This window comes from Phocoena sinus, chromosome 2 (assembly GCF_008692025.1).
Source record: "Phocoena sinus isolate mPhoSin1 chromosome 2, mPhoSin1.pri, whole genome shotgun sequence".
Taxonomy (NCBI): Eukaryota; Metazoa; Chordata; class Mammalia; order Artiodactyla; family Phocoenidae; genus Phocoena; species Phocoena sinus.
This window is the reverse complement of record NC_045764.1, coordinates 17,846,659-17,868,135: the sequence shown is the minus strand read 5'-3', so window position 1 is coordinate 17,868,135 and position 21,477 is coordinate 17,846,659. Positions and strand designations below refer to the sequence as shown.

General features: G+C 41.7%; 1 protein-coding gene across 23 annotated transcripts in view; it reads left to right on the top strand.

The window, feature by feature from the left end:
- PARD3 (par-3 family cell polarity regulator) overlaps positions 1-21,477 on the top strand; it is a 639,255-nt gene that overhangs the window by 299,242 nt on the left and 318,536 nt on the right. For 18 of the 23 annotated variants that reach the window (XR_004348311.1, XM_032621836.1, XM_032621830.1 and 15 more), the window contains exon 5: positions 2,303-2,434. The exons of the other annotated variants lie outside the window; for them this stretch is intronic. Coding sequence is in view for 17 of the 18 variants with exons in the window: in XM_032621836.1 (XP_032477727.1) it covers positions 2,303-2,434 (132 nt within the window). In the remaining variant the exon portion in view is untranslated. The remainder of the gene's footprint in view (positions 1-2,302; positions 2,435-21,477) is intronic. 23 annotated transcript variants of the gene reach the window in all.

Sequence of the window (21,477 nt, the reverse complement as noted above, 5' to 3'; positions counted from 1 at the left end):
TCCAATCCTTTCTCTCTTCGTGGACGTTTAAGGTTCTGTCATTAATAAGTTTATCTGCCCTTTATGATTTATTTGAATTTCTGGTCAGTAAGTTTAGGGACAACCATGTGAAACAGATAGTTTCGCTTTGTTCTGAAGTTGCTATGCTCAAGTTTTAAGGAAGGGCTCTTAGTATTTTGAGATACAGTGAACTTTAGTTTCTTCACTTGCTTGATTCTTTTCTTTCGACTTTGTCTATGTCCTTTGCTTAGTCTACCATTTCCACGTTCCTGTAAGCAAGGTCACTACCTCATCCCTGGGTGTGGAGCAGCAGCCTAATCTTACCAGCATCTTCCTTTTACTTGTGGTTATGCCCCATCACAGCTTTCTTTCTTTCTTTCTTTCTTTCTTTTTAAATAACTTTATTTATTTTATTTCGTTTTGGCTGTGTTGGGTCTTCATTGCTGCACGCAGGCTTTCTCTAGTTGCAGCGAGCAGGGGCTGCTCTTCGTTGTGGTGCGTGGGCTTCTCATTGCGGTGGCTTCTCTTGTTGCGGAGCACGGGCTCTAGGCACACGGGCTTCAGTAGTTGTGGCTCGCGGGCTCTAGAGCGCAGGCTCAGTAGTTGTGGCGCACGGTCTTAGTTGCTTCACGACGTGTGGGATCTTCCCGGACCCGGGCTCGAACCTGTGTCCCCTGCATTGGCAGATGGATTCTTAACCACAGTGCCACCAGGGAAGCCCCTATCACAGCTTTCTCGAGCCATAGTGACCAAAAAGGTACAGAGTTTTACTAGTAAAAAGTACTTGCTGCTAATGGTTAATTCTCCTATCGAGTTTTTGAAGTTTATTTTCTGTAGTTTGATTTTTAAAAAATTACAGAGTTTCATGCCAAAAGTATACTGGTAAATCTTTACAGGTTAAAAAGAATTCTTTTTCGTATGTCACAGCATTGGCATAGGTCCAGGAAAATCAATTCTTTATTTTTTTGGTACGCAGGCTTCTCACTGTTGTGGCCTCTCCCGTTGAGGAGCACAGGCTCCGGACGCGCAGGCTCAGAGGCCATGACTCACGGGCCCAGCCGCTCCGTGGCATGTGGGATCTTCCTGGACCGGGGCACGAACCCATGTCCCCTGCATCGGCAGGCGGATTCTCAACCACTGTGCCACCAGGGAAACCCAATCAATTCATTTTTAAGTTTTATTCTCTGATGAAACAGAAAGCAGTATCCTGGTCTATTGCTAAGGTCTATACAATGCAAATCTATTATATTACACTTTTTTGTTTCTGTGTGTGTGCTGACTGCTCATGTGGTTTAAGTAATAAAGAATAAGGATCAATCATGTATATGATGATATTTACAACCATGCTACTCTTAGCAAAGTTTTTAAGGAAAACATTTGGGTACTTAAAGTGGGCACTGATGTAAGTGGGTTAAAGTGAGGTTAACATTTTAAATTTATTCTTGTGGGAGATATTTGGATTTAGTTATTGAACTAAAATGTTCGACTTTCCTACCTTATCCTAGCCTTCTCGTTTCTTTCCAGAACATTGAAATTAAGTTTTGCAGCTCTAAAGCCAAAGCAAGTTGTTATAAATTATTATTTGAAAGAGATACCTTGGTTGCTCTGGGGTGTATTAAATAAATATTTATCAGTTGACTAGGTTTTTATGTAAAGACATCACTCGTCATAAGCATGTCGGAGTGAACAACTATGTGTCTATTATGTACCATGTATTGGGATAGACTAATTTTTTTCTCTACTTGATATTTGAATTAATGTTTACAACTAGTTTGTGAAGGAGGCAACAGAAGAACCCAGAGTCTTCAGTCTCTTGCCCAAAGTCACAGAACTGCGAGGATCTAAATAAAGAGCAAATTCATTTGTCTTCCCTGGTTTAAACATTTTTGGTGAATTATAGAAAATATCTCACAGTATTATTCTAAGATTGGAAGGAAGAAGAAAAGAGAAAATGCCGTGATTGAGTGATGATTAAAGTCTGGTATAGAAGTATTTTCCATTTTCTGGTGCATGTCCTTGGCTTGGGGAGGTTGATTCGAGAGGAGGGCAGAGTGTGTTCTTCTGTCTATTGTGGGCCTGTGTGTGTGGCCACAGCCCTCAGACTCCCTTATCCCAGGCAGGTGACTGCATTTCTGAGGTCTAACCTGGAGGAAATGTCCTCAGTCAGCTTTTTGGTATAGACACGGGAAAAACATTTTAAATATGTAGAATCATTTTTCTGCTACTTTTGAAAAACCAGGTGCATTGTTAATTTGCAAGATCTGGTTTTTTACAAGACACCTTTTTGTTTCTTTTTGAATAGAAAGATGAAAACTACAGAAGCCTCCCACGGGACACTAGTAACTGGTCTAACCAATTTCAGAGAGACAATGCTCGCTCATCTCTGAGTGCCAGTCACCCAATGGTGGACAAGTGGCTGGAGAAGCAAGAACAGGTAACACAAACGAATCCTTCTACATGCGTCGGTGGTGTAACTTCCTAGCGCATCCCCCAGACGTTGCCCTCCATCACAATGATGACTGGAGATAAGTGATTCTGCCAGACTGTAGTTAAGGACCAGGCTCTGTATCAGAGTGTGTGTAACATAAATGTAGAATATTTCGGTGGTGGTTCCTGATCAAAGATTTCTCATAAGCAGGTGCTGTAGATTCTCAAGTATCACCACCGTAGAGCTTGTTAGGCTGTGAGGCACAGATATTTGGTGTGAATAATGTGGTTTATAGGTAGACTTTCAAGACTACCCATGGGCTCTCCTCTCGACTGAGAGGCCATTAAGTCAAAGGATCTGAAGAGGCAAAATAAATTTTCTGTTATCCCTGACTTCACTTTATGGGAAAAATATAAGCTGTAGTGTTGTTTCAGCATTTAGACTATCTTGTCAGGTCTGGGGACTTGTCCTTTCATAAATGTCAAGGACCTGTTGTAGGTGTCTACGTTTTCAGAGTAGCTGAGTTCACTCTGTGGGGTAGTCACCTCCAATTCATGAAATCAGAATTGTTACCACTCAGTACACATAGTGGCTTGGGAAGAGGGCTGTTTGCAACAAAACTGTTGGTATGAAGACTAAGAATTTATCTGGTAAGTTTTGATGTATAAAAAAATTCTTGCAGTGTTGCTTTTTTAAAGTGTTATTGTTTATTGTTAGTCACAGTGTTTCTCTGTAGTGGGGACGCCAGTGTTTTCTTTGTAGTTTTATTAGTTTTGATATTAAAAATGCACTTATTTGGTTCTTACGTCATCTATATTCTTTAAAAAGTTCATATGGATCACAAACTAGGTGAGTACTCGGTGACAGAATGTTTTGTTGTGTATCAGTTTCAATAATTTCTAAAATTATTGATAATTCGGTTGCCTAGATACTGGAATAGCTGTTTTTCAATTTAGATTAATGATATCAGTGGAAAGAAACCCTAAGTATTTTGCTGAATTCATCTCAGTCTATGTTTTACAGCATAAACCTCCTAAAATAGTTCTGTGTATGTGGGGTGTTTGATTATGAAACAATAAAAAAGGACAGTTTGCCTTTGATACCTGTGATGGAATGATTTTTATCCTATAGTAAGGAGTATAAAACTTTGTGTGCTGGAAATAATCTTAATATATATATTTTTGATGTGGACCATTTTTAAAGTCATTATTGAATTTGTTACAATATTGCTTCTGTTTTATGTTTTGGTTTTTTGGCTGAAAGGCATGTAGGACCCCAGCTCCCTGACCAGGGATCGAACCCACACCCCCTGCGCTGGAAGGCGAAGTCTTAACCAGCGGAGCGCCAGGGAAGTGCCTGCAGATGATATTAAATAGTTTAAAAACCGTGGAAGTTCTACTTAGGAAAAACAAGTGATAAAAACAAGTGAAGAACCCACTGATAATGAAATAGTAACGCCAGTTAGTTTAAAATCTGTATTGTTTTGAGAAACTTATCACTTTGAAGTAACTTTTTAGGATTGAGGTAGTTCACCTCGGGCCTGGGGTCAGACTGGCTGCTATCGGCTCTTCCCCACGTGTGGGCTTTGTGCACTTGCTCACCTTGTCTGCCCCTCCGTTTATTCACATAGCGGACATAACGGATGGGGTAAACATAGAGCTGGCCTCATTGGTGATATAATACCTGCTGAGGGCTTAGATTCATGCCCGGTACCCAGACAAATTCAGTGTGTCTTAGTATATTTGTTGGAAAAACATTGTGTGCTAATACAGAACATCTAGATTGCATGATAAGGAACTACTCCTTGCTCCTTTAATAAGTCAGGGGGAAGGGAAGGTAGGGGTTCATTTCTGGCCCAGTGGCCTTCCTGAGGGTCAGGGTTCCCCAGCTTCTCCCGGAGCCCCGCAGGCTTGACTAGTCCTTTCCTGCTGGGTCCAGACCATCACATCCTTGCAGAGGAAGGGGGCCGGGCCCTTCTCTTCACTGTGGCCCATTTGAAAGCAGATAAGCTTTTCCTGTCACCACCACCTCCCCCTTCCCCCGCCCACCAGATGCCCTTTGTGTTTTGTTGTCCAGAATCTCATGACTTGCCTACCCGTTTTGAAATCAAAGGCAGTAAAAGTACCTGTGTTGGTTTAGACTAATTGCGTTTGACCTCCTGGTGCTGGGGGTGGAAATGGGGGTTTACCTTCCCTGAAACACAATTGCTCATCACTAAACACAGTCAGGGCTCCGTTCAAGCTAAAGATGCTGAATCTGACCATTTTTATTGCAAGATTAGGAGAAAAAAAATTGGCAGCCCGGAGTTTCTAAAATATGATACATTTAATTATTTCTGAAAATATAACTTTGGGCTTCCCTGGTGGCGCAGTGGTGGAGAGTCCGCTTGCTGATGCAGGGGACGCAGGTTCGTGCCCCGGTCTGGGAAGATCTCACATGCCCCTGAGCGGCTGGGCCCGTGAGCCATGGCCACTGAGCCTGCGCGTCCGGAGCCGCAACGGGAGAGGCCACAACAGTGAGAGGCCTGCGTACTGCAAAAAAAAAAAAAAATATATATATATATATATATATATATATATATATATATATATATATAACTTTGTCTTACTATTGCGGTTGTAGGCCTGTTTTTAAGGGAAGTAGTATAGATTTTCTTTGTAATTTTGGGGTTTCTTTTTAAGCAAAAGGGATGCATTGAGACACAAACACCTTCCCCCCCCCCCCCCCCAAAACTAAGCCTTGACTGGCTTTTGTTGAAGTTATTTGAAGTATTTGTTCCATGATAAGAAAGTTAAAAAAGAAAAAGTGCTTTCTTAGTATGTGTAGCCACTGTAAATGACATTAGCTTATTGACTCCTGAGCCTGCAGTCATCTTCTTCCTTGGCTTCAGTTTAAGAAATGCCAATCCATTCATTAAATTTAATGATTTACCATCAGCAGGATAATTAACTAGCCTGAAGTCTATTTAACTGGACAGGAACAGCAAAAACAAAAAAACCCGTATTAAAACTTTGGCCAAAAGTAAGCACAATTGTTTGGGCAGAAGAGTACAAATAGGTTATGCTGGATACACTGGAAATCTAGTCCAGCCATTCTCATTTAATTGTGGATTTATTCATTTAACTGTTCCCATGAGTCATTTGACTTTAATGGCCTGATGTCTCTTCTGTGTGTTTTTTTTTTTTTTTTTGCCATTAAAAATATAGTAAAGGAGTGTCATCATGTAGATAAAAGAATATTTCATATGGTTAAAAAAAAAAATCAGCCCTTGCCTTTATGCTTTGGGATCACCGGAGTGGAACTGATGTCTTCTTTTAGTTATGCCATCTGGACTGAAGAGGTCAAGAGACTTCTAGATTGTATATGCCTCCAGTGGTTTTGTTTTTGCTCTGTTTCCTACTAGAGTGCTTGTTTCTCATTATCTCTGTTTTTTGAAGGCAATTATGACCACATCAGCTTTGCCAGTGGGAATAAACAGTAGGGATGAAAAGGACAAAGGAGGGTGTGTGCTGAGCTAGCAGGCACCTCTGGAAGCTGAGGTGCTTTCTCTTTTGGGATTGATAAGGGGACAATTGAATCTTCCTTCCCTCTGTTAGAGTGTTGGTTAGTCTACCTCTCTCTCTAAAGGTAGGTGGTGTATCTGAACTCTGAACTCTGACCCAGGAAGCACTTGGAGTCAAAGTCAACATGATTCCAGAATCATGACTGACTCACCTTGCTCAGATTTGTCTGTAGCGGCATCCTACGTCGGGGTCATCTCAGAAGGTAGAGGACTGAGCATCTTTCAAAGACATCCTTTTCTTACCTCAATCTCGTGACTTCCTTCTCCTGGGAGCCCTCAGAGGAAGCACAAAGGATTTGAAAACTAAATGGGTTTCTGTCATGTTGCCTTAAAAATGTTCTCCTGCTTCCGAAATTTTGACTCTGAGACCCAAGAAACAAAAAGCACAGCAAACCCGCCTCAGTTTTTTCTCTTTTTTGGTAATTAATTAATTTAATTAATTTATTTTTGGCTGTGTTGGGTCTTCGTTGCTGCGCATGGTCTTTCTGTAGTTGCGGTGTGTGGGCTTCTCATTGCGGTGGCTTCTCCTGTTGCAGAGCACAGGCTCTAGGCACGTGGGCTTCAGTGGTTGTGGCACATGGGCTCAGTAGTTGTGGCGCACGGGCTTAGTTGCTCCGCGGCACGCCGGATCTTCCCGGACCAGGGCTCGAACCCGTGTCCCCTGCATTGGCAGGCGGATTCCTAACCACTGTGTCACCAGGGAAGCCTCCCCAGTTTTGATGTATGACAATGCTTTAAGAAATCTGAATTCCTTTTTTTTTTTTTTTTTTTTTTGTGGTACGTGGGCCTCTCACTGTTGTGGCCTCTCCAGTTGCGGAGCGCAGGCTCAGTGGCCATGGCTCACGGGCCCAGCCGCTCCGCGGCATGTGGGATCTTCCCGGACCGGGGCACGAACCTGTGTCCCCTGCATCGGCAGGCGGACTCTCAACCACCGCGCCACCAGGGGAGCCCTGAATTCCTTTTAACGATTACCATTTCCTTGACTCTGCATGGACTATAATTTAATATTGACAGAAAATAGATCATAAGCTGCCTTTGTTCTTCTATCCCCACAGTTTATTGCAACTAATACATTCCACGGAAGAGGAGGCAGGAACTTTACAATACATGATTGGGAGAATTTGGGACCAGAATGTAGAGGGACCTTAAGGGAAATTTAAGCTAATTGGGAGCCTGCCATTTTCACTACCTTGTCTGGGTGAACAGGCCTGAAGCCAATTAACAGAAAACACTAGGAGGTGGAAGGCACATTCCAGCCACCGCTTACGCTCTGTTACAGGGGATGACTGCCCTGACCTTTAGAGAAAAGTCCATGCTTTAAGGTTCTTTCCATCAAGCAAAAACTGCATCTAATTGGCAGATTATACTGAGGGAGGCAGACTCAGGGAAAGACCTTAAATGTGTGGCGATCACGAGGTCTAGGTTTGACATTGAATGGGCCGTCCCCTCCCCTTTGGAGCCTGTGAGGCCATGAGTTTTAGAAGCACTGAACTGCCTTTTTCTTTCTTCTTTTGTGCACTTTTGTCACTGTCTCCAGCCACGATGCTTTTGCTCCAGGCTTTTTCATGCAGACAGAACATTTCTGAATTTTCATCACTTATTCCTTCTGAAATGAATGTGGCTAATCCAGGGATAGGTCTGTTTTTACATCAGCTTGTATTTGTTGACTCCTAGAGATTATAATTAGAAAATAGCTGATGGTTAAATAGAAAACCTATGTAATAAAATAATGCCAGGGAATGAATGCTTATCATTGGTCCTGTTCTCAAAAAAGAAGAGTCCAACACTGTCTGCTTATCCTGATACTTTTAAAACTTTTGAAAATATTTATACATTATGATTGCTATTCATGTGCTACACAGTGAGTGTAGTCGCAAATCATGGAAAGTGTTTCATTTTTACATTTCATTGTAATTTGATTAAAGCCAAAGTTTTGAGGAGCTAGAGCAGAAGTAAATTTTAAAAATTAGAGCCTGTTTTGGATGTGAGTAAACAGCGTAGTGAAGCAACGTTTTTAAGCTTATCCAGATTTTATATGGGGATAGTTTAGAAAAGTGAGTAAGTCAGTCAGTAAGTCCTCATGTTCCTAAGTTTTGCCCATTTCACCCTGGCGTGATGAATGACGGGGTCAGGGGTCATGCTGTGGGCCCACACCTCTCTCCGTGGTTGGTTTTTCTTCCATCCACCTGCACAGGCAAGATCCTCATCTTTCCCCAAGTGCTTAAAAACCTTTCCTAAATGGGGGGGAAAAAAATCTCATCTCATTGGCACTTAGAACCATCCAGATGACATATAACTGGTTTTCCAGAATATGAACTGATCATACTTTCTTAATGACAAAATGAGGAGGTGGCTTCTTCAGAAATCTGATTACAACAGCTGCAAACCGGTCAGTGAAATGACTGCAGGGTCAACCCCTTAGAACAAGGAAGAGCTCTGGAAATTCTGACATGTGAACTGGCCAGGCTTCCTGGTCTCTGCCACACTAATGGGACAGGAGGTTAGGCTCTGGTCCTGCTAAATAGTAACTGGGATGTGGTTGGTTTGTTTATTCTTTAGCACAAAGACACTGAGTAACCAAAAGACTTGATAATCTGGTTAAAAATAATCAAAGGCCCCTGCCTCCCAATTCTAAAGTTCTACAGTTTTCTATTAAAAGGCAGGGGATTTATTAATATTATTTCCTAGTTGGCAAAGTTTCGCAGAACTTGTGCCAAAGCTAATAGAATTGTGTTCACCTCTAGCAGCAGCAAATGTAGAAACTTAAAAACATCGATTGCTTTAAAAATTAAGTTTAGTTTTCATTATAAAAATGCCAGAGAGTTTCTTTATAGCAGAAACATGTCATGTTCACAATAACACCAAAAATAAAACCAAAACAACCTTTGAAGAGAGGTGTCATGTCTCCTGGATATGCCAAGAGCAGATTATCTTGTACTTTGATAATGGGATGTCTGCCATTAAAATACATGTCTTAACATTAGTCGAGGTTTAAAACTGATAGTGTCATCTTTGTATGTGACACGTATTATTTTTCAGAAACCCTACACATTTTCTAGTTGTATTATCAAAGAACAGTAGACTCATAGCATCAAATATAAGAACAAGACTGGAGCGCAGGGGGCTGGTGGACTTTCTTCCGAGAAGGAAACACGAGTTTCCCAGGGAGCCTTGCCAGCCACGTGCAGGGCCACTTTGGATGGTGTTTTCTCGTGAGAGCGACAAGCATTTTACCCTTATGTAAATTCAGTGGCACGTAACTCACTGGCGTGACCTTTTCTCGGTTGTGTAAAATCTGCAACCTTCACTTTCACTATAGACAAAATGGGGAAAATAATACCCACTGTTGGCTTCATGCGTGAAGATTGAGTGAGTAACACATATCAAAATGCAGATCCAGTTTTTGGTGCATCGTGGGCACTTGTTAGGTGCTGCTCTCCTATCTTTATTTTGGGTAAGAATAGCCTCGGTGACTCTCCCTGTGTCACAACAGTCGCTGGCTGTTTTTCTCCTGGCATATTGGGAATACCATTTGGGGTGCTGTGCTGGTTCCTTTTCATCCCTGGTGTATTTCTAATGCCCTCATCATCCTTCCAGAATTGGATTCTTGCTTCCATGGCATCTTACCAGAATTAAAATAAAAGTTAATCATTTAAAATCATCTCTGGTTCTTTTCTGAAGGACATAATCTGACATAACAATGATATTAGTGTTCATCTCTGTGTCTGTGTCCATTTTTTATATTCCCTTTTGGTTTTGGCAAGCACACATGGCTTTGCTACGATTAGATCTAAGGATGCCATTTAAGAATGCTAAGTGTCTTACTAGGATTTCTGCTTGGCCACTTTCTAAGCTTCTGGGTTCCTTTGTGAAGTGAATGGAGCTCCGGAGACACAGGGCTGCCCATGGGCTCTTAGAGTGAGGGGTGCAGTTTAAGGGGTACTAGTCAATTCTCCTGTTCCTTTATGACTGGCCATTTTTATTGCTTCTTTTGCCTATGGAGCTCAAAGCCTGCAAGCAGCAGGGAAGTGCTTCAGAAATTCTACCGAGTGAAAAATCTTTGGTGGTGTGTGGATTAACCTTCACGGGGAGTCTGTTAGTAGCTGATGATTTTCTTCCCTGTGAATACAGCTGCTAGAACTAGATGTTTCGAGCTTGCACTGTGGATAAAGGCGCATTTTCTTTTTTAGCTACAACCCTCAGGTACCTTTTCATAAATTCATTGCAGGCAGTCTTCAAGATTTTGTTGTGAGCTGTGTGATTAAATATGGCCATGAAAAAAATACAGGCTTTCTCGTCTCTCTTTATCCCCACCCATCTGTATGTCATTTGCTTTTGAAAATTTGTTCTTTATTTCTACGTTCAGTGAGCAGGGGAACTGCTATCCTTTAAAAATCCTGGTTAAGAAATTGCATTAACATGTTTGGCTTACAGTATGTTGTTTTCACTACCCGTTTCCTGCAGCCTGCCTGTAGCAATTGAATCCCTCTAAGCCATTTAAAATTTTGGAATGTTATGATCTAGGTAGGTATACTTTTTCAAAATCAGTCTTATATAAGCTTTTTCCAGCTACCTTCAACAGGATTCTGGAATGGTCCTGAAAAAATGGCCGTTTTTAAGCACTAAAACATTTTGCCCAATGGTTTTATGTTCTTTTTTCCCCCACTGAGGCCTGGGTATATGTGCCCTGTAGTATTTTCATTGGGTCTGTGTATCTATGAGACATTCTTTTAAAATTATATTTATTTTTTGGCTGTGTTGGGTCTTCGTTTCTTTTTTCCTTTTTTTTTTTTGCGGTACGTAGGCCTCTCGCTGTTGTGGCCTCTCCCGTTGCGGGGCACAGGCTCCGGACGCGCAGGCTCAGCGGCCATGGCTCACGGGCCCAGCTGCTCCACGGCATGTGGGATCTTCCCGGACCGGGGCACAAACCCGCGTCCCCTGCATCGGCAGGCGGACTCTCAACCACTGCGCCACCAGGGAAGCCCTGTGGGTCTTCGTTTCTGTGCGAGGGCTTTCTCTAGTTGCGGCAAGCGGGGGCTACTCTTCATCGCCGTGCGCAGGGCTCTCACTATCGTGGTCTCTCTTGTTGCAGAGCACAGGCTCCAGACGTGCAGGCTCAGTAGTTGTGGCTCATGGGCCTAGTTGCTCCGCGGCATGTGGGATCCTCCCAGACCAGGGCTCAAACCCATGTCCCCTGCATTGGCAGGCGGATTCTCAACCACTGCGCCACCAGGGAAGCCCTATGAGACATTTTTTTTCCTTCAGTTCTTCCTCCCTCCGTCCCTCCCTTCCTTCCTTTCTCTCTTTCTTTTCTCTGCTCTTATGGCTGAAAGGAGGTTGTTGATCAGCTTTCTTTTTAAAGAAGAAAATACTGAAAAATAAGCATGTAATTTCCACAACATACACCTGATGGTATTGCAAGGCAGGGGGGGTTTGTTTGGGCTTTTAGGTTTCACTTTATGTATTTATAGAAATATATACTCCTTTGCAAGAAGAACATATTACTTGAAATATTTTTATTTTTAGTAAATCAAACTTCACAAGATTAGAAGATGGAGGAATGTTTTCTCTCTCTCTCTTTTTTTAATAAATACCATAATTCCCAAGCTGTAAGATAAAATGGCAATGTGGATATTAATCAGAAGCAAGTTAAACCCTTTGAGAAGGGCAGTGTCTCTTCCTGCCTGCGGTAATCCCGTATTTCCCTGAATTCATTCTTGTATCCTCCTGTTCCCATCACTACATTTACAAACCTTCCTGGCCTTGTGCTGCCTGTCCTCATTCCTGGAAGAAGCTGCCCTAAGGCCAGCCGTCCTCACCTCTGTTCTGTCTGTCATCCTTTCTCAGTCTTAGGACTTTGCCTTCGTATTTAATTCCTCTCTACACAGTCCTGAATGTGTGTGTGTGTGTGTCTGCTCTAGATTTTTCCACTCAGCAGATAGATGCTCCGTTAACACTCCCCCTGCCCCACACGCCCTTGTCTCCCTTTCGCCTCTGCCTGGCTGACTGTCCCTCCCAGTTCACAGATTTGGTTCCTTCTTATCTTTCATGTATCCAACCCCAAGCATCCCGCCCCCCCCCCCCCAGGGGACACTCCCTAATCCTCATGCTTGCAGGAGGGGGACATTCCTGCTGCCCTTACATTATTGTCTCTTCTTTCATCAGCCTTCTGTTTATAACATTTATGAATTTGAATTTATCTTTGTTTATGTCTGTTTCCATGAGCTAAAATGGCACTGGTGTTGTCTTGGTTACTCTTTGTTTGTAGCTCCGACTCATCCCCCATGTGTTTTTTTTTTTTTTTTGCGGTACGCAGGCCTCTCACTGTTGTGGTCTCTCCCATTGCGGAGCACAGGCTCCGGACACGCAGGCTCAGTGGCCATGGCTCACGGGCCCAGCCGCTCCGCGGCATGTGGGATCTTCCCAGACCGGATGTACCTGCGTCCCCTGCATCGGCAGGCGGACTCTCAACCACTGCGCCACCAGGGAAGCCCCCCACCACCATGTGTTTTTGAGTGAATAAGTGTTGTGATAAATTGAAAGGTAAAAGTCCATAATAATTTTTACTTTTTCTGATGCCGTGTATTACAGTTGGATTCTTTGTTGGGTGGACTAGATTGGCCATTTTTATGCCATATGATATGATATTGTGATTTTTATTAGTTATAAGCTAAAAATGGCAGATTATAGGTAAAGTGAAGAAAACCTGTTAAATGTTAAGTCATGTACGTAAGTAAATCTTAGAAACAGGGTCATACTTCTGAGTCATCGATGTTTGGCTGCATCCTGGCTTGTGTTGCAAGTTTTACTTCAAAAACCTTGACCTGGTGGAGAGCACGGTGTTCCTCATCCACTTATTCAATCACTTCTGATCTTCCCCTGAGAATATCTTGTAACTGAGCATGGATTCAGGTGTTAAAAGGTGAGCACCCTCAGTCTGTTACTAACAGTGTCTCTGCATCTTTATAATTTTTGCTGTATGACAGTTGGTCACAGTTGCCCTGGGAAAGCCCCCTGAGGCTTTTAAGGCTTTGTCTAGAAGGTCATGGTATTAGAGGGTAAGAGCTGCTGGGACTTACTTAAGTGAGGCATTAGGGGGACATGAGGAAAAAAAAGGCCACCTAAAATGTTGCTCGAGGTCCAACATAGTCATCGATTCTATTAGCTCTAAAAATTTTAATTACTTGAATAATTAAAATATTTGATTATCAGAAAATATTAAATTTCTCTGTTTATAACTAAATTGACAGATTAATTTTCCATTTAATTGGAAAAACAATTTTATTTTTCTTTCTGTGGTACGCGGACCTCTCATTGTTGTGGCCTCTCCCGTTGCGGAGCACAGGCTCCGGGCGCGCAGGCTCAGCGGCCATGGCTCACGGGCCCAGCCACTCTGCAGCATGTGGGATATTCCCGGACCGGAGCACGAACCGGCGTCCCCTGCATCGGCAGGCGGACTCTCAACCACTGCGCCACCAGGGAAGCCCGAAAAACAATATTTGAACAAACCATTTGATTATATTTAATATTTTATAAGCAAGCGAGTTGAAAGTAGTATATTCTCTCCTGAATATATATTTTGTTTCAGAGCTGTTTTCTTACTATTTAAAATTTTTTTGGCAGAGAGTGCTGAGGTTTTTATTGTCATTAGAATGAATATGAATTATACTATTACTCTGGGACCCCAGCCTGGCGAAAACGTTTTCTTTAAGAGACTAATTTTCTTATTCTAGGAACAGTGGAGTTTGGTATTTACATGTTCAGTATATAAAATGTGGATGTTATAAATTCTGATCTACCATTGCCATTTTAGATCTAGTAGATAGCTTTTGGATATGGTTTTCTTCAATTCTCTGAGTAAAGTTTCTCTTCTTATACATGTATATTTCATATAAAATTGAGTTTTAGAAATTATTTTCAAAGAGAGGAGTGATATCCTTTGTGTCTTATGGAATTGCACAAAAAGTTTTTTAGTGATAGGAATTGATTCCTTTAGAAAGATAACCTCACATAGGTTGTAGAGAATTTATTTTAAAAATTAACGCTCATTAGGTGTCCCTATTTATTCCTTTTCATCCTCTGGGCTCATTGAACATCTAATGAGATGAATGATTAGAATTATGGGGTCTTCCCTGCTACCTTGGAAGATAGTATACTCGTTGGACGATATGGGGATTAATTTGATAGCATGATTTCTTTTTTAATTAATTAATTTTTAAACATCTTAATTGGAGTATAATTGCTTTACAATGGTGTGATAGTTTCTGCTTTATAATGAAGTGAATAAGCTACACATATACATATATCCCCATCTCTCCTCCCTCTTGCATCTCCCTCCCACCCTCCCTATCCCACCCCTCTAGGTGGTCACAAAGCACCGAGCTGATCTCCCTGTGCTATGCGGCTGCTTCCCACTAGCTATCTGTTTTACATTTGGTAGTGTACGTATGTCCATGCCAGTCTCTCACTTCGTCCCAGCTTACCCTTCCCCCTCCCCATGTCCTCAAGTCCATTCTCTCAGTCTGAGTCTTTATTGCTGTTCTGCCCCTAGGTTCTTCAGAACCTTTTTTTTTTTTTTTTTAGATTCCATATATATGTGTTAGCATACGGTATTTGTTTTACTCTTTCTGACTTACTTTACTCTGTATGACAGACTCTAGGTCCATCCACCTTACTACAAATAAATCAATTTCATTTCTTTTTGTGGCTGAGTAATATTCCATTGTATATATGTGCCACATCTTCTTTATCTATTCATCTGTTGATGGGCACTTAGGTTGCTTCCATGTCCTGGCTTTTGTAAATAGAGCTGCAATAAAATTATGGTACATGACTCTTTGAATTATGGTTTTCTCAGGGTATATGCCCAGTAGTGGGATTGCTGGGTCATATGGTGGTTCTATTTTTAGTTTTTTAAGGAACCTCCATCCTGTTCTCCACAGTGGCTGTATCAATTTACATTCCCACCAACAGTGCAAGAGGGTTCCCTTTTCTCCACACCGTCTCCAGCCTTTATTGTTTGTAGATTTTTTGGTGATGGCCATTCTGACTAGTGTGAGGTGATACCTCTTTGTAGTTTTGATTTGCATTTCTCTAATGATTAGTGATGTTGAGCCTCCTTTCATGTGTTTGTTGGCAATCTGTATATCTTCTTTGGAGAAGTGTCTGTTTAGGCCTTCTGCCCATTTTTGGATTGGGTTGTTTGTTTTTTTGATATTGAGCTGCATGAGCTGCTTGTAAATTTTAGAGATTAATCCTTTGTTCATTGCTTCATTTGCAAATATTTTCTCCCATTCCGAGGGTTGTCTTTTCGTCTTGTTTGTAGTTTCCTTTGCTGTGCAAAAGCTTTTAAGTTTCATTAGGTCCCATTTGTTTATTTTTGTTTTTATTTCCATTTTTCTAGGAGGTGGGTCAAAAAGGATCTTGCTGTGATTTATGTCATAGAGTGTTCTGCCTGTGTTCTCCTCTAAGAGTTTTAGAGTGTCTGGCCTTACATTTAGGTCTTTAATCCATTTTGAGTTTATTTTTGTGTATGGTGTTAGGGAGTGTTCTAATGTCATTCTTTTACATGTAGCTGTCCAGTTTTCTCAGCACCACTTATTGAAGAGGCTGTCTTTTCTCTATTGTATATTCTTGCCTCCTTAATCAAACATAAGGTGACCATATGTGTGTGGGTTTATCTCTGGGCTTTCTATCCTGTTCCACTGATCTACATTTCTGTTGTGTTGCCAGTACCATACTGTCTTGATTACTGTAGCTTTGCAGTATAGTCTGAAGTCAGTGAGCTTGATTTCTCCAGCTCCGTTTTTCTTTCTCAAGATTGCTTTGGCTCTTCAGGGTCTTTTGTGTTTCCATATAAATTGTGAAATTTTTTGTTCTAGTTCTGTGAAAAATGCCATTGGTAGTTTGATAGGGATTGCATTGTGATTTTTTTTTTAATTAAAATAATTTTAGAATATGTTATTTACTTGATTTATTTATTTATTTATTTTTACGGTACGTGGGCCTCTCACTGTTGCGGCCTCTCCTGTTGCGGAGCACAGGCTCCGGACGTGCAGGCTCAGCGGCCATGGCCCACGGGCCCAGCTGCTCTGTGGCATGTGGGATCCTCCTGGACTGGGGCACGAACCTGTGTCCCCTGTGTCGGCAGGCGGACTCTCAACCACTGCGCCACTGGGGAAGCCCTATTTACTTGATTTTTGCAAAGGTAATATATTCATAGCTCCCAAATCAAACATTATACATGGATATTACACAATACCTCCCTCCAGCTCACCTCCCCTTATGCAACCACTGTTACCAAGTTCCTGTGGACCCTTTCAAAGAATACCATTCTTGCATGAGCAAATATGAAACTGTATTCTCTTTTCACATTGTTACTTAAATACTGCCTATCATCTTCTGGGCTTTGATTTTTCTGCTGAAAATGGCTGGGTGATCTTTGTATATGGAAGCATAAAAAGGGTCTATTTTTGAAACTGTTTACTAATTTTCCTTTGTACAGATGGGACATTGTCTGCTGATGAGCATGTCGATTATTTACTGTTTTATTTTTTTTTTGATTTATTTATTTTTTTGCGGTACGTGGGCCTCTCACTGTTGTGGCCCCTCCCGTTGCGGAGCACAGGCTCCAGACGTGTAGGCTCAGCAGCCATGGCTCACGGGCCCAGCCGCTCCGCGGCATGTGGGATCTTCCTGGACCTGGGCACGAACCCATGTCCCCTGCATTGGCAGGCAGCCTCTCAACCACTGCGCCACCAGGGAAGCCCTGTTTACTGTGTTTTGTTTTTGCAAACAACAGCCCAGTGAATAACCTCTGTCCTTCAGCCACTTGGCATTGAGTATCTCTTGGATGGAAACCTAAAAATGAATTGTATATTTGTGGGTTTGTACGAGAGTATATACATGTATAAGTTTGATGGATGTTTCCAGACTGACCTCAGTAGATGCTGGACCAAGTTACACTCCCACCAACAATGCCCAGGAGACCCCGTGCACTCTGTCATGTCACGTTACAACATGAGGTTCTGCGAAATCTGTTCAGCTGATGAGATATGCCTTTGAAATCATTCCCTTTCCCCACTCTCCAGATCATAAGGCTGTTGACACAGTTTGCAGCTTGTGAGCTGACACTGGGCTTCCTTTCCTCTTAGGGAGAACAGGTCACTCAATCCCTGTCTTCCTGTGAGGAAGAGGAAGCCTTGGCGTGCACAATGGGGGTGGGGTGGGGTGGGGAGGGGGTTCTTGTTACTCCTTCACAGAGTAACATGGAGGAAACACACCATAGTATTAGTTTTGATGCTACTGTTTCTATTGTGGGTGGATCTTCCTGCCACCCCTTTATGGACATCCCAGCGCTTCTCCCCTGCACCCCCAGCGCTGCCAGCTCCCCTGAACTTGTTTGGTCTCCAGATTCATCTTGCGCTTACATCGCTGGCCTTTTGAACATGCTCATCAACTCTCCCCTTGCCTCTTCCTAAGTCCTCTCCCCCTGGTCAGAACTTGGAAGTCTCCACTCTGGAGACGTCCTGACACCTGCCTTCCGTGGCCCATTATCCTATCTGCCTACTCCTGCCCAAACCAAGGGAAGGTGCACCCAGGAGCTTTTATTCCCTTTCTTTCCATCATGGCACTTACCATGTTTCATTTTAATGACGGGGCTTTCCCTTTTAATGAGAGCACGGCCCGTATTTGTTGCTCAGGGTTTTTGTTTGTGAGGGAGGCATGCCTAAACTTCTGGTGGCATTAAATCTCTTTTGCAACCTTTGCATCTAAGCACACCTTACTTTCACTGAATGCTTTTGTAATTGTAAAGGGCTACATACTTATAATTTGTGTATCTAAACGGTTCTTCTCTTCACACATTTTTATAGCCAACATTTTGATAAAAAATGTATTATTCCATAGAGAGTATATCTTTCCTTACAGTGAATGTTTAACTTTTCAAGAATCTCTTCTAGATTAAATTGGGAAAATTTTGAGGGAAGGGCAAGGAAAGTTAGATTATATCAGCAGAAATCTAGGCTTTTGGACTTATTCCTATTTTAAGTCCCCAGAGGGACTGATTTTCCTGAGAACTTTGTATTTTAATCATAAACATACCAGATTCAGTAATACTTTCATAAACCTTTGGCTGAGAGTTTGGCATTAATGTCCTGAACTCATAGAAAGAGAAACATATTTTTGTGGATTGGCCAAGAAAAACAGGTCTCAATTCAAATAAAAATAACGTTTCTTATTTTAAAAAGATTTTTCCACTGAGTTATGTGTTAAACTTTTTGCTAATTTCGTTGTCTAATATTGCACATGACTTAGGCAGTGATTTGATACACCTTCTGTGGGTCAATCTAATGCCTATCTGAATTTTTAAAATTTTGCTCTTCAGTAGGAGTTAAGTTGAATTAGGGTGCACATAATTATTTAACTAACTTGTATTATTTGTGGATTTTTATAAAAAGATAAATCCCATGTCTTATTTCTTTAAATATATTGGAAATCGTAAAATATGCAAAGGATTTTATTGATGGTGAAAATGCCTTCTTTAAGGTGCATGTGCATTTTCCCTTCTGTAAGTGGCTGGACCAGCATTTTGAATCTGCTGCATCCCTGGAGAATCTTTCTCTTGGCTTCTCTGACATTCTGTCTCTAAGCTCAGTCATTGTTTTATTTGCAGAAATGTCTTTCTTCTGCTCTTCCCGTGTGCGTGCATGCAGGTCATTTTTCTAAATGGGATTTTACGTGCTCTTCCTTGGCATGACCTTTCAGTGTCTCTTCCCGTCTTTCCAGCTTTGTGTTGCCCACAAATGCTAGCTGACTACTTCTGTCTAGATGTCTTTGAGCTCTTTTTACACTTTCTCCCAAGCAGAGGGAAGTGGTCCCTAGTGTAAAGGGCAGTGCGAGTTGGAACCCCTTGCTCTGGACCTGACTCTCCATCCATCTGTGCAATCCCTCACAGCCTCTGTATGCCAGAATGACCTCACCCCCTGTGAAATTGTCTGTAGTTAATTTTCAAATGTTTCCCAGAGCTAGAAAATTCTATACTTGTCAGTGACTTTCTTGTTTCTTGTCATTTTGCCACGGGTCTCCCAGGTTTCAAACTTACGTTGTGTCTTTCTACTGCTTCTTGTTTTATCTGTTGCCAGGTACTACATATTATACCTTTAGTCTTGCATATATACGTGTTCTTTCTTTCTACCTTCTCGCACCTGTTCTCACTTCAGCCATGCTCCTTTCAACTGGACTGATGTAACGTGTGTCTCCCTCTACCATCTGTCCCTTCTTTAAGTCAATGGTGCACATTCCTATTTGCTTAATCTTTCAAACCACTGTTTGTATTGCATCACCTCCATGTTTAAAGGCATAAAATAACTCCCTCCTGCAGTGATTTAAAATTAACTTCATTAGCTTGGTGTTCTGTATACTCTGCAACCCAAAATCCAAGTTAACGTCTTTAGACTTCATCTCCTACCATGACCTCATGCATATCCTACGCTCTGTTGGACTTCTGTGCATTCCTTTTAAATAAATATTCCTTCTATTAAATAAATATTCCTTGCATTTCTTCTATTCCTCCAATGCCCCCCCCCCCCACCTTTTGAATCAGTGTTGTGTCGTTAATTACTTAATCCAGTCTCTGGTCACATGTGTTTTGGACGCTCGCTTTAAGATACTGCCCTGCTTGAGAATGGAGTGGTTTGAACAGCGAGGAGACCAAAATTGAGTCCTAGTTCATGCTTCTTAATGGGAATCTTGCATAAACTGCTTAACCTCTAGCTTCCTGGAGGGGCAGAACCTGGATGGAAATGATCACTTAAGCAAAACCAATATTCCAAAAGTCTGTCTGGAAAACAAAGAGTCTGGTAAAATTTTGAGGAAATTTTTTTTTTATCCCATGACGTCAGGGGTTGTTTTCTTGCTTTTGAGCCAAAGGTGTTCTGGTGTTCTGTCTGTGTGGAGCCCCCTATGAGGACGCTGTGTCATGTGCTCGCAATCAGAGGCTCAGATGTGATTCCTGCCTTGAGGGATTTATTAGTCTGACTGCTCTGAATCCCCCTTTCCTTATCTGGACTGTTGGAGGAATTACCTCTTTCTTACTAATAAAGTTCAGAAGCTTTAATGACCTTATCACAGTGGTTCCTGACCAGAAAAACTTAGATTTCTGTTGCCCTTAGCTGTGTGACCGTGGTCACTTTGATTTGACTCTTCGGTAAAATAATGTAGCTCAATAGTCAATAAATGTTACTTTAATTACATAATATGTTAGTCAAAACCTAATATAAAAGTTATTGCTATTCTTTGCCACACACCCTGTCCTAGTGATTGCTTTAAATTTTCAGTAGTCATGTTCTATCATTAGGAACTCAACTTGCTTCTTATCTTTAAATATAAGGCCTTGTTGGATAGAATAATAAGCAAATTACATTCAACAGTCTATTCTACTGTCAAAAAATGTAGGGTTTTTTTGGTATGTGAAACCAACGTGTAGTATTTAGTCAAAATAATTCTGTCCCTGCTCTCAGATGCCTTATAGTCTCTTGGGGCGACAGAGCACTGTGATCCTTGTGTGCTTCTGCTGAGTAAGAGGTGGGTGAAGGCATCACGTGGACATTTCGGTGCATGTGACGGTTGGATGGCTATTCAGGTACTCTACCCCAAAACACTAGGACTGCTTTGGATAAATAGATGGTATTCACTTTGGGTCTTGAAAGATGACAGTGGTACCCCATTAAAGCCAGGTTACAGAAAGATGAGCATAGGGGAGGTTTTGTTGATGAGAAGTCTGGTGTGATGGGAGTTTAGTGTTCATGTGTGGACAAGATAGATATTAGAAGTTAAATTGGGTCCAGATTGTGTGGAAGTATCCAAATATATATTATGCAAATACAACATTGGTGATGGAGAAAAGGGGTCAAATCTGTCACATTGGTTCAAACAGCAAGTTTCTTTACCCATTAAAGTACACTGAAAATGGATTTGAGAAGAGAAAACCCCATTAGAAGGATAAGAAATAATGTCCTAAATCCATGCTGTTGCAGCAGAGATGAAAAGAATAAATTTGATAGGTACTAGGAGGTAGAATCAATTGGTCTTGGTAGTAATCAAGATGTGATTTTTCTATGGTTGAGATATGAAGAATGGCTCACAGCAATTTCAGTAGAATGAAGGGCCAGGCACCAGATTTCTAGGGGGTTGAGGGATAAATGGGAGGTATAAAACATGAAAAACTAAGAGAAGAAGACGAAGGTGTTTTGTTTTTTTAAATGATGGGAGGGGTTGTTGCTTAGTTGCCTGCTGATATGAAGAAGTCATTGCTCATTGGGATAGGGCTGTTCCCTGAAAATTTAAAGTTAAAGAGAACCTTGATTACCTTGCATTAATAAGCCAGATTTCATCAGGCTTCATATTTGATTAGTTCCTCCTGGAGTCTTTTAAAAGACCCTTCTGGTTTCTACTGACCTGAATGGTTTCATGTTACTGGAATATATCT